Below are 13,977 nucleotides of genomic sequence, written 5' to 3'. Positions count from 1 at the left end.
GAGGGCAAAATCTGCTGCCCAGAGCTTCCAGCTTAGCTGAATAGATCCATACTGATAAGCTGGACTAAGAGAAAAACATAGAATGTGCTGAACAATCAAGTCCACAACAAGTGGACTGCAAAAGGACAAGCAAGGACTTATCTTTGCTGAACTGGTCAGAGTGTCAGGGAAATCCAAAAGAGCTGTGACTCCAAGCAGGAACAATTGACAACTGGCATTGGCTGAGGGATAAGGCCAGACTAAAATAGCCGAGCCAGAAAGACAATCAGTGGAAGCAGCTGCTGATGCTAAATCCAAGAAGCAGCCATTCCACTCAAAACCACAGGAGGGAGTCCAAGAGCAGAACTCACAAAAGTGCCACTTACAACCACCGGAGGGAGCCCAAGAGCGGAATTCACAACAGGAAACGTTCTAAACTGATTCTTCTTAGTACGGTTTATTTACATGACAGAAACGTGACATTTTCACATAGCTGTATAGAGTTTGTATACCCACTGTATCTATACAAATCCTGAAAGTTTAACATTCTTGCTCAGTTACCCATTATCAGTACTGAAGCCACAGACTTCCAGTGCTACTGGTAGGGTGTGGAATGTTTGGTCCTTTCATTTACCAGTCAACTATGGATTAATTGTAAGAAGTTTTATAACTGAGTGTCTGATGCTTTTCATACCGCTAGCAAAATGATTAATGTTAAGCACTTTACCAAAGCATATAAAACACATGAATACCCAGACAGTTGAGTATTCGTGTAATAAAAATTGGTTTACGTGACACTCCCCTTCTTCCCTATATAAGCGATCAAGACAGACCCAGAACATACCTTGAAGAGCCTACAGTAAGACTGATATTCAATTCTCTATCTTCTGTAATTCCACAGATTTTGTAACCATGAGCCACAGTGCATTCTCATCTGCTGGATCACATCATGGAAAGTGTCATGTTGACAGTCATTCTCCTAGGATCTCAACCCACGTCTATGGTGTCACTCATGGAAAAACCCATAAGATTCATCATGGAGGATCTCATATTTCCCTTCATGGAGGTTCCCATACTTCTCACCATATTGGATCCAGTGTTTCCCACCATGGATATTCTCACAAAGTTCACTATGGTGGAGGCTCCCATCTCTCAAATTGTGGAAGTTCACACAAAGGCCATCATGGAAACTTGTGCAGAGCTCCAAGTGTTCATGGAGGATCAGGAGGCAAAGGAATCTCTATCTCCAAGCATTCTTCTCATGGAACCAGTCATAGTGGCCACCATAGTCATGGGAAATCCCACAGTTATGGCCTATTTAGTGTCAATGAGAAAGAAACCATGCAACATCTGAATGATCGTCTGGCATCTTATTTAGATAAAGTTCGATCTTTAGAGCAACAAAATGCCCAACTGGAAGGGAATATTCGTGACTGGTATGAGAGGAATCAACCCAGCACCTTACCTGACTTCAGCTGCTACTTCAGGACTATTCAAGAGCTACAAAGCCAGGTAAAATAATGAATGTGTACATTAAGGTCAACTGTGAGCAATTCATTAAATTTGTTTTTCAATTGTTTCTATTATCACAATCTTCTATAGATTTCATCAACAAGTATAGAAAATGCCCGTCTTGTACTACAAATAGATAATGCTCGCCTGGCAGCAGATGATTTCAGAAACAAGTATGTAATGAGCATTAGATTATGTAAGAAGAAGTTGATGACAGAAAATAAAATAAATTGTGATTTAATTATGTTCTCAGGTTTGAAATGGAGCGTCAGTTAAGCAACTCAGCTGAAGCTGATGTGAATGGCTTGAGAATGCTTCTAGAAGAACTCAATCGGGAGACATGCAGCCTAGAAAGTCAGGTCCAAAACCTCCAAGAAGAACTGCAGCAGATGAAGAGAAACCATGATGAGGTAAAAGGTCATCATGGGAAATATTTACTGATGCAATCTACAGTAGCAGGACTACATAAGTAAACTCTCTACTTTGTTTAATTATCAGTTTCAACATAATATATTTAAATAATTAATCCTTGTATCCTGGTATACATTAAATAAGAGTTATTGATGTTAATTGACCCAATATGTTGATCAACTCAGGACTTCTTGATACATGTGTCAAAAACCATACAGAAAGCAACATGGATGTGTTGAACCTGAACCAAAAACACACACAGGACAAACTATTCTGGCTGCAGATATGATTTATTTGTCTTTTTTCCAATATTTCTGTAGAGCACTAATAAGTTCATTTGTAGAAGCACATACTAAACCATAGATTGTCTATTCATAGGAAGTAAACTCCCTGCGAGCCCAACTAGGTGCCAGAATCAATGTAGAAGTTGATGCAGCTCCATCTGTAGATCTGAACAGAACCTTGGCTGAGATAAGGCAGCAATACGAGAATTTAATGGAACGCAATCTAAGAGAAGTAGAGGCCATGTTCCGGCAAAGGGTACGTTTTTAAAAGAATATTGTTTTATACACATAGAAGGATATAGAGTATGGATTGTATTAAACAAAACCAGTTACCTCTAGATACATCATTAGGACCCATAGTCAGCTACTGTGTGATGGCTGCATATCGGAAGTGTTACTATTAAATTTACAACATCCAAGCTCCACATTATTCTACTGAATCAAAAGATCATTAAAAAGAATTATGTGCCTTACTATAATGGAAAGTGAAGGAAACATAAAGTCCTTCATCTGAATAGTTTTGTTTACCCATAATCTCAATTTAAAGTAAAGTGAGCAAGACCATTTTTCTAATGCAAAGTTATCCTATTTTACATATGTAGACAGAAGATCTTAACCAAGAGGTTGCATCTGGCTCTGAGCAACTGCAGTCTGTCCAAACTGAAGTCATTGACCTGAAACGAAAAATACAAACCTTGGAGATTGAACTACAAAGTCAGTTGAGCATGGTAAGTTTATCTCCAATTCAGCTGAATTTATGAATATATGAATACATGGTGGAACACTAGGTACGTGAAGTCCAGAAGTGTCAGCAGATGTTCCTGGGCTCCAATGCAAAATCTCTAACAGGATCGCCCAGCTACTTTGTTCCATTTATTATATGTGTGTTCTAATATGGATGACAACACATTCAAGAACTTAGCCAACAAACTGTATTTGAACATGTTTTTTATCCATCTTTTTTACTAATAATTTCTTATGGTTAATCCAGAAATCTGCCCTGGAAGGCACTTTAGCCGAAACCGAAGCTACATTTGGATCCCAGCTTTCACAGCTACAAAGTCTCATCAACAAAGTGGAGGCTCAGCTGTCTCAGATCAGATCTGATCTAGAACGCCAAAACCATGAGTACAAAATCCTCATGGACCAAAAGACCCACCTGGAAATGGAGATCGCCACTTACAAACGTCTGCTGGAAGGTCATGATATTCAGTATGTATCTCGTCAAGCATTTGATGTTCAACATTAGTTCAGCATTCTCTAGTTAAGTTGAGAATGGTGAAACTAGAAAACTTTTCATATTCTAATACAATAAAATGTATTTTTAGAGTTACAGTAACATCATTGTCATTCTTTTACAGTGGATCAGATCATCATGCTTCAGCATTCAAACATGGTATGTAGCCTGTGTTTTCATAGTCCTACCGTTTAAAAGTACAATGCATCAAAAACAGAGAGTCACATAAGAAAGGATAAAAATGACCCTCCTTTAGAGTGCAGGATTTTGACACTCAACACAGAAAGATCTGCAATTTATTCCCTATACTCAGGGCTTTAATGACCCTTGGGTGGAAGCATAACTTTAAACTCCTGGGCGCAAGTCAACACATATAACCTGGTTCTCCCCTACCATGTGACATTCATAAGACTGCTGTCTTGTTATGTGAAACCGAAGGGTTATCTCCCACCTCTCTGCACCACCTTTAGCTATGCCCCTACTGGTGGAAGTTGTTTGCTACTATATAGCAGGGAAGAATAAACTAACGAAGGCTGGGTTAACTTGAACCAATGGCCCTATAGCAGCGAGATGTCTGTTTTCCCTTGGCCTACTGTACTAATATGCTCCGTATAGAATCTACATCCCATGAAAGAATAGAGATGTAATGAGAACAATAAGCAAGGAGGGCAAAATGTGTGAAAACTGGTGATTATCAAGCAGGGGCCAAGTGGCCACTCACCTAATGGGGTTGTGCACCCCTGCACAACCCCAGTGCGAGCTTGAAGGGATGATCCCTGAGAATCATTGGAGACTGCCATGCACCACCACTGCTGGCCAGCACTTCTGGGTTCTGGTCACGTGATCAGGGAACAGGATACGCGTCACTGCAGGTCCTTAAGCTGGGAAGTGTGGATCTAGTATTGCCCGGACACTGCAGGTCCTTAAGCTTCTCAATGGAATTTACTATGCTCTTAGCTGTTCCTGCCACAAACCCTCAGGAAGAGGGATACAGAATGATGTAGGAGAAAAAGGTGTAGCAGTCTGTGGAGCTCTATGGCTAAAATCCGAATGTATGGGTGAATAACTATTCACCCATGCATTCAGATTTTACCCATAGCACTCCACAGACGGCTACAACTTTTTCTCCTTCATCATGAAAGAATAGAGGACACTTTAGAAACTCACTTCAAACTACATACTTCATCCTATTATCTAAATACAATTAGAAAACTCTCAGGATTTACAGGTTCTCCGCTATATACTTAAAGGGAATCTTTAATCTGCTTAAAGCAGATTTTTGCTATGTTATCTGAGGTACGGGTTAAAACACAGATTTCAACGATGTGTCACATGTCAGGGTGTGTGCTGTTCTTTACTTACAATAAAGGTTTTATCACTTGATGATTATCATTGCTGGGACTACAGCAGATAAAGCAATAAATGCATGCTAGTCCAGCTCCACCCCCTCCTGTGATAAGCAGCTCACTGTTAATAGACAATGTACACAGAGAGCCTGATGTGGGTGGGGGCAGCTTTCTCAGCTCTGCTGTATTGCTAAATCTAAAAACTCTGATTGTGTCACAACTGCTGCACCCGGTAAAGTAAGTGATACATCTTTGGCTTCAGGGTGCCTACATCATGCTGCTCTCTGATGAGGTAGCAAAAACCTTTAATGTTTGGTCCTCTTTATTAATAGTTTGATTCTATATATCTCGAGTTTGTTATGTTCTCTGTTGTAATGTCCAGCATCATTAATGTAAACCAAAATACATTAATTCTCTTCTTATTTTCAGAATCTCATCACTCAATGAAGACACATCATGTTGCAAGCCATGTACACAGTAAATGCTAATTAACCTTTGAAGAGAAGCGGTAGTGGATTATACGTGTCACTTCTCATTCTTGATATATTTCTATCCATTTTCTTAATTTCTTCCTTAATTAACTTTAAAGTGGACATGAATAAGGTACAATGACCTTCCTTCTCAGTAGACACCAGTAACATTGAGAGTAGATTTATTAAATTGGCAGGGGGATTTCATTCCTTACGTTAGAATTATAGAGGACCTAATGTTAACGGTCCCATGGCTGCTTCAAGGTCATGGAGGCCTTAAAACAAAATATTTAGTGAGGGACCCTTTATTACCTAAGCCCCTCATACACTTTAGAGTAAAGTTTGCCAAAGATGTTGATTTTGACAGGATCACTTATATTTTTGGGGGCCTCCCTGTTCTCTTATAACAGATGAAATTAGAGGAAAGAAGGATCCAATATGTTGAATTAAATGCTCGAGAGAGCCAGCCAAAAATGTTAAAAACACATTTGGCAGATCCAAGGATCTATAAAAAAAATATATTATTATGTTAAAAGGGGCAACCAGGCAACAGTATACTACAGTTGCAAGTATATATCAAATTCTAGGTTTCTGTGGTAAAAGAATATTAACAAGAATTTGTCACCAGGTTTTAGCTTCCCCATCTGAGAGTAACTTAAAGAAGGCTTAGAAATTCCAATTCTAATACTCGGTCATTTCTTACCGTATTTTTGATAAAACTTCTTTATCTACTGCTGCTAGTCAGTGATGAGCTTCTGCTATTTGGTCTTCAAAGCATTAAATTGGTGACAGAAACTATTTAATAACCCATACACATTAAACAATAGTCAGCTAAACCCACCTCTTTTGGTGTGACTGGCCATTTATCTGTTATGTATGGGGACCTCCCAAATCCCTTCAACACTCGATGCAATGGGAGGGAAGGATTAGGTATGCTGAATTTCATGGCCTGTTCCTTTTTTGCTTTTAGGAGATAAGTTAGTGGCAGACATCTCTGGCAGCGGCTTTCTCTACTCCCAAAACATATGCATGCTTAGCTGAACTGAATGTGTCTGTGTGGGGGGAGTTGGAGAGATAAGATAGCAGACATCTTGGTGTATGGCCATCTAGATATCCAGACTTTATTAGAGTTTTCAGCATGTGAGCAAATAATATGTTAAGTAAATTATTTTAATAGTATATGTATGCTGTAGTTTACGCACATGAAGGTTAATATGTTCTTATAGTTTTCTCGGTCATTATACCTAATTCTTAATTTATGAATATACTGTTGAGTATATAGCACATTCTATTAGTGTTGTAATGGTTGATGATCCACTGTAAAGATTGTACATTGTGTGCTGAAGTCATGTTTCTCATGTCATATTTTCATTAAACTCTTCCTCTTTCATGCAAATGGCTATCATGTGTTTTAATAACCGATACTGTATTAGGAAGAATAATATAGGGCCATGAAAACCAGACCCTTGTGGGGACTCATTCATTACCACTGTCTTACAGTGAAATGGTTTTTATAACAACTAATCAGAACTCAGCTTTCATTTTAACAGAGCAGTGTAAGAAATGAATGAAGCCATTTTCATTCTTCTCTGCCAGTCGTGCGGTACTCTTTGCGATAATGAAGGCCTATGTATATGGGGGGTTATGTACATTTAAGGAAAGGACTTTTATTGGTCAATTTCCAAGCTTTCACATTCCAGCAAAAAGCAGTATACATGGTTTAGTGTAAAAAAAATAAAAATAGAAAATGGCATGTACCTATCTTTGTTGAAGACATCTAGTAGAGGATTATGAGAAGCCTGAGGAAATTGGAAGAGAAAAATTATCCCAGCTCATGTCTGCAGATCAAGATTTTCACTTGTACTGTATTCACTTCACGTGAAGTCTACGAGTGTCAGTCAAATAGGAATCAAGGGGAACCAAATTAGTATGTTAGTAGTATGTTGGCATATTGGATTTGGTTATAGACATGATTCTTGACAGCCATTTGGACCTGATCCAATATATCATGTTCTATTAAGAATGTTTCCTACTATCTATGATGAATATAGATTATTTTCATTTAAGTTATACAACAATATTTTAAGAAGAAGTGGAGTCTGACAAAGATATATTTTTAGACGTTATCCAAAAAATTTTTGCAAAGTTCCTGAAGGTGGATCAATTTTCTCTCTCTTGCTCTCTCTCTGGGGCTGAGAATATTGGACATATATACTAAGATGGGGGAAATATTTATTAAGATGGGGAATATATATACCAGGATAGGGGATTTATATATATATATATATATATATATATATATATATATATATACCAGAGGTGGCTCACCATAAGTGACATATAGGAGGATGGGGGAAATATTTACTAGGATGAGAGATATATATATATAGTTCAGGTTGGGGGATATGTATAGCAGAGTGGGGCCCAGAATAAGGGACATACATACAGGATGGGGCTGAGGATATCGCACATATATACTAGGATGGGGGAAATATTAACCAGGATAGGGGATATATACACCAAGATAGTTGATATATATACCAGGATGGGGCCAAGGATAAGGTTCATATACCAGGATTGGGGATATATTTACCAGGATGGGGGATACAGTATATATACCAGGTTGGGGTATATACACTGCTCAGAAAAATAAATTGAACACTTAAACAACAGAATATAACTCCATGTAAATCGAACTTCTGTGAAATCAAACTGTTCACTTAGGAAGCAACACTGTTTGACAATCAATTTCACATGCCGTTGTGCAAATGGAATAGACCAGGGGTGTCAAACTGCATTCCTCGAGGGCCTCAAACCATGCATGTTTTCAAGATTTCCTTCTCATTGCACAAGGTGCTGGAATCATTCTGTGCAGGCGATTAAATGATCACCTGTGCAATACAAGGAAATCCTGAAAACATGACCTGTTTGCAGCCCTTGAGGAATGCAGTTTGACACCCCTGGAATAGACAACAGATGGAAATTATTGGCAATTATCAAGGCACACTCAATAAAGGAGTGGTTCTGCAGGTTGGAACCACAGACCACATCTCCATACCAATGCTTTCTGACTGATGTTTTGGTCACTTTTGAATGTGAGTTGTGCTTTCATACTCATGGTAGCATGAGACAGACTCTACAACCCACACAAGTGGATCAGGTAGTGCAGCTCATCCAGGATGGCACATCAATGCAAGCTGTGGCAAGAAGGTTTGCTGTGTTTGTCAGCGTAGTGTCCAGAGACTGGATGCGCTGCCAGGAGGCAGTCCAGTACAAAAGGAGATGTGGAGGGGGACGTAGGAAAGCAAAAACCCAGCAGCAGGGCCGCTACCTCAGCCTTTGTGCAAGGAGGAACAGGAGGAGCACTGCCAGAGCCCTGCAAAATGACCTCCAGGAGGCCACAAATGTGCATGTGTCTGCACAAACAGTTAGAAATCGACTCCATGAGGATGGTCTGAGTGTCTGACGTCCACAGATGGGGGTTGTGCTCACAGCCCAACACCGTGTAGGATGCTTGGCATTTGCCACAGAACACCAGGATTGTCAAATTCGCCACTGGTGCCCTGTGCTCTTCACAGATGAAAGCAGGTTCACACTGAGCACATGTGACAGACGTGACAGAGTCTGGAGATGACATGGAGAGTGATCTGCTTCCTGCAACTCCTTCAGCATGACCGGTTTGGCAGTAGGTCAGTAATGGTGTGGGGTGGCATTTCTTTGGAGGACTGCACAGCCCTCCATGTGCTTGCCAGAAGCAGCCTGACTGCCATTAGGTACTGAGATGAGATCCTCAGACCCCTTGTGAGACCATATGCTGGTGCTGTTGGCCCTGGGTTCCTCCTAATGCAGGACAATGCCAGACCTCATGTGGCTGGAGTGTGTCAGCAGTTCCTGCAAGATGAAGGCATTGAAGCTATGGACTGTCCCGCCCATTCTCCAGACCTGAATCCGATTGAATACATCTGGGACATCATGTTTTGCACCATCCACAAACGTCACATTGCACCACAGACAGTCCAGGAGTTGGCGGATGCTTTAGTCCAAGTCTGGGAGGAGATCCCTCAGGAGACCATCCGCTGCCTCATCAGAAGCACGCCCCGGCATTGTAGGGAGGTCAAACAGGCATGTGGAGGCCACATACACACAACAGAACATCATTTCCTTGTCTTGAGGCATTTCCATTTCCTACCTTTGCCTGACATTGCCATATCCATGTGTGGTTCCACCATTACTCCCAAACAACATGCTCGATGCCTTGGGGTCATACTTGGTTCTGAGCTTTGATTCACCCCCACATCTGATCACTGACTCGCTCTTCTTATCTGCATCTCAAAAACATTTCTAGAATTTGCCTTTTTCTTACTTTCGATTGTGCAAAAACTCTTACTGTTTCACTTATTCATTCTCGTCTGGACTATTGTAACTCTTTACTAATCGGTAGTGTTGAGCATTCCGATACCGCAAGTATCGGGTATCGGCCGATACTTGCGGTATCGGAATTCCGATACCGGGATTCCGATACTTGCCGCGTATCGGATACCGGAATCGGAAGTTCTAAGATTCAAAAAGCAGAAATTCAGCCAATGAGATTGATTCCAAGTGTGGGCACATCCTGTTTAGCATGGAGGGCATGAAACTACTGGCAAGGCTGTGATTGGCTGGTGTAATGATGTCATGATGCAGTTTAAAAGTCGCTGGCGCCATTTTGCGATCACTCTGCTGTGAATTCAGTTAGTGACAGGACGCTGTTTGCTGACTGAGGGACAGTTTAGAGATAGCGATTTGCTTCTTTGTGCTTTCCAAAGGCTAATTTAGCAACCGCTGTGTTCACCTACTATTCACCTTGCTTTTGCCTTGTAGCGCTGTTTTCACAGCGATCTGCAGGGTCTGTGTGTGTGTGTGTGTGAGTGCAGCCCAGTCTCCAGTCTGAGTGCAGCCACATAGGCCATCCATAGTTGGTTGTATTCAGTTCAGGGAGGGTGGTTCATTGCCTCATACTGTTCCTTTTTTTTTTTTTTTCCCAAGTAGTGTAGTCTGCTGCTAATTTATTCAAAAAAATCCTATTAGTGTCTTTCCACCCGTCTCCAGCTAATTTGTGGAAAAACACTACATAGGATAAAGTAGAGGAGGGTTTTTGGGCCTTGCAGCGCCGTTTACGGCTGTCTGCACGGTCTCCGTGTGACTGCAGCTCGCCCTGTAGTCTGTGAGCAGCCGTAGCCTGGTTGTCTCCAGCTCAGGGTTTTTCACTGCGTCATACCGCCAAATCAATTTTCTTTTTTTTCAAAGTAGTGTAGTCTGCTGCTAATTAATTTTAAAAAATCCTATTAGTGTCTTTCCACCCGTCTACAGCTAATTTGTGGAAAAACACTACATAGGATAAAGTAGAGGAGGGTTTTTGGGCCTTGCAGCGCCGTTTACGGCTGTCTGCACGGTCTCCGTGTGACTGCAGCTCGCCCTGTAATCTGTGAGCAGCTGTAGCCTGGTTGTCTCCAGCTCAGGGTTTTTCACTGCGTCATACCGCCAAATCAATTTTCTTTTTTTTCAAAGTAGTGTAGTCTGCTGCTAATTAATTTAAAAAAATCCTATTAGTGTCTTTCCACCCGTCTCCAGCTAATTTGTGGAAAAACACTACATAGGATAAAGTAGAGGAGGGTTTTTGGGCCTTGCAGCGCCGTTTACGGCTGTCTGCACGGTCTCCGTGTGACTGCAGCTCGCCCTGTAATCTGTGAGCAGCTATAGCCTGGTTGTCTCCAGCTCAGGGTTTTTCACTGCGTCACACTGCCAAATCAATTTTCTTTTTTTTCAAAGTAGTGTAGTCTGCTGCTAATTAATTTAAAAAAATCCTATTAGTGTCTTTCCACCCGTCTCCAGCTAATTTGTGGAAAAACACTACATAGGATAAAGTAGAGGAGGGTTTTTGGGCCTTGCAGCGCCGTTTACGGCTGTCTGCACGGTCTCCGTGTGACTGCAGCTCGCCCTGTAATCTGTGAGCAGCTATAGCCTGGTTGTCTCCAGCTCAGGGTTTTTCACTGCGTCATACCGCCAAATCAATTTTCTTTTTTTTCCAAATAGTGTAGTCTGCTGCTAATTTATTCAAAAAAATCCTATTAGTGTCTTTCCACCCGTCTCCAGCTAATTTGTGGAAAAACACTACATAGGATAAAGTAGAGGAGGGTTTTTGGGCCTTGTAGCGCCGTTTACGTCTGTCTGCACGGTCTCCGTGTGATTGCAGCTCTATCTGTTGTCAGTTCAGCCCCCAAAAAATAAATAAATAATAAAGTTCACCAAACACACCAGTTACACCACTTTACATTTCTGTAGGCCACATTAGCTCATATTAAAGTCTAGTCCACACTTTAGATAATTAGTGCTTCTTATACCTGTTAGGAGGAGTTGCTCAGGAATAAGCACACAAATCCGTTAGTACTTTTCTGCTTATCTTTATCAGTCAACCAAGATGAAGAAGGCAGTGAGTAAGGCACGTGGGCGTGGGCGTGGGCGCGGAGCAGGGAGGGGACGTGGGGATTCTGTGCCTGCTGCGGGCACCGGTGACTCATCAGCACCCACTTTCACCAGGCAACAGTCGTTCATGCGAAGCTTTGTGTCCGAGCGCCGTACACCGCTGCTGCGTGAAGAACAAATTGAAGCTGTTGTCGGATGGATGGCAGCTAATGCATCAACTTCCATTAGTGCCACATCCTCTCAGACACAGAGCACTGGAGAGCAGCCATCTGTCTCTTCACCACCTGCCAAATTGCCCAGGCAGACAGAGAGCCCAGGACAGGAGCCGTCTCTACTTCTGTTCTCTGAATCTCTTGGCTTGGAAACAGGGGGCCAGCCAAGCAGCATTGGAGAAATGGAAGAAGAGGCAGGGTGCAGTGATGCCCAACAGCTTTTTCTGTCTTCCTCTGAAGAGGCGGGTGGGCCAGTGGCTCCGGTCACCACATCGCAGGCCGCATCAGCTGATGATGACACTCAGGTGCCACTTACTGGTGCGTGCTCTGCTGCCGAGACTACCCAGGAGGAGCAGTTGGGGGCAGAGGGTAGTGTAGATGATGAGGTCCTCGACCCATCTTGGCGTGAGGGACAGGAAGGTGGTGGGAGCAGCTCTGAGGAAGAGATTCCCCGTACGGCCCAAAGAGGGAGAGGGAGGGGGAAGACTGCGGATCCTGCAGCCTCCGCTTTGGCACCCGTTAGGAGCATGTCTCTTCCAAAAGCCAAAAAGGGCGCTCCCAAGACTTGCAGTGCCTGGTCCTTTTTTGACACAGTTGCAGATGACATTTGCTATGTCAGATGCAACGTGTGTCATCAAAAAGTCAAAAGAGGGAAAAATGTCAGCAACCTCAATACCTCCAACATGTGGAAACATGTGCGCAACAGGCACCCGGCGGAGTTAGAAAAACACACTGAAGAGGTAGGCCAACCAACAGCGGCAGCTACCACCTCTTCAGCTCGTGTTGCCTCTTCCTCTACCTCACACGCAGCTGGTTCGGCGTCCTCCCAGGATCGCCGTGGAAGAACCTCTGCCCCTGTTGTCCAGAGACCCGCTGTAATTCCACCCGCAGCGCCACTTTCCCAGTCATCCACACACTCCCAGCCCAGTCTACAGCCATCGGTAGTACAGGCATGGGAGAAAAGGCGGCCTTTCTCGTCAAACCACCCACGAGCACAGGCTCTGACTGCAGGCATTGCCAAACTTCTGTCACTGGAAATGCTGTCATTCAGGCTGGTGGAGACTGACAGCTTCCGTGACTTGATGTCATTGGCAGTCCCACAGTACAATGTGCCCAGCCGCTTTTACTTCAGCAGGCAAGCCGTCCTTGCCCTGCAGAAGCATGTGGAGGGACACATAAAACACGCGCTACTGAACGCCGTCAGTAGCAAGGTCCACCTCACCACCGATGCGTGGACCAGTCAACATGGACAGGGGCGATACCTTTCCCTCACTGCCCATTGGGTTAATGTCGTTGAGCCGGGTACAGACCGTGCGAGTGGCGCAGGACGTGTCCTGCCCACTCCAAGGATTGCAGGAATCCATTCTGTACGCATTGACTCCTCCTCTTACACCAGTTCCTCAGAATCATCGCTGCAGGAGCCGTCACAGTCCACCTCCACATGGACCCGTGATGAACGTGTACCTGTTACGACCGACATGAGCACAGCCGTGGCCAAACGTCAACAGGCCGTCTTGAAATTAATTTTCTTGGGGAATCGTAGCCACACAGCGCAGGAGCTCTGGAATGCCATCAAGCAGGAGAGCGATGTGTGGTTTGTGCCAGCGAATCTCCAGCCAGGCATGGTAGTGTGTGATAATGGCCGAAATCTGGTGGCAGCTCTGGGCCTCGGCAACCTCACTCACATCCCATGTCTGGCACATGTGCTCAATTTGGTCGTGCAGAGCTTTTTGAGGGACTATCCGGATCTTGATGCACTGCTGCACAAGGTCCGCCTAGAGTGTGCTCACTTGCGGCGTTCCAGCACGGCAAAAGCGCGCATTGCGGCTCTGCAGCGCCGACACCGCCTGCCGGAACATCGCATCATATGTGACCTACCTACCAGGTGGAATTCCACGTTACATATGTTGGAGCGGTTGTGTGAGCAGCAGCAAGCTGTAATGGAGTACCAGCTGCTTCAGGCGCAAAAAAGTCGCAGTCAGCGCCGTACAGACTTCACAACCACAGAGTGGGCCACTATGAATGACGTCTGCCAGGTTTTGCGTCCCTTTGATTATTCCACGC

General features: G+C 43.4%; 1 protein-coding gene across 1 annotated transcript; it reads left to right on the top strand.

The window, feature by feature from the left end:
- The first annotated feature begins 844 nt into the window (after window positions 1–844).
- LOC143769130 (keratin, type I cytoskeletal 19-like) lies at window positions 845–5,621 on the top strand. Its single transcript, XM_077257712.1, has 8 exons — window positions 845–1,491; window positions 1,582–1,664; window positions 1,745–1,901; window positions 2,281–2,442; window positions 2,789–2,914; window positions 3,178–3,398; window positions 3,548–3,582; window positions 5,199–5,621. The coding sequence occupies exons 1-8, from the start codon at window positions 892–894 to the stop codon at window positions 5,255–5,257; spliced, it is 1,443 nt and encodes a 480-aa protein (XP_077113827.1). The 5' UTR covers window positions 845–891; the 3' UTR covers window positions 5,258–5,621.
- The last annotated feature ends 8,356 nt before the right edge of the window (window positions 5,622–13,977 follow it).

Source organism: Ranitomeya variabilis, chromosome 4 (assembly GCF_051348905.1).
Source record: "Ranitomeya variabilis isolate aRanVar5 chromosome 4, aRanVar5.hap1, whole genome shotgun sequence".
Lineage (NCBI taxonomy): Eukaryota > Metazoa > Chordata > Amphibia > Anura > Dendrobatidae > Ranitomeya > Ranitomeya variabilis.
This window is presented reverse-complemented; position numbering and strand designations above follow the sequence as displayed.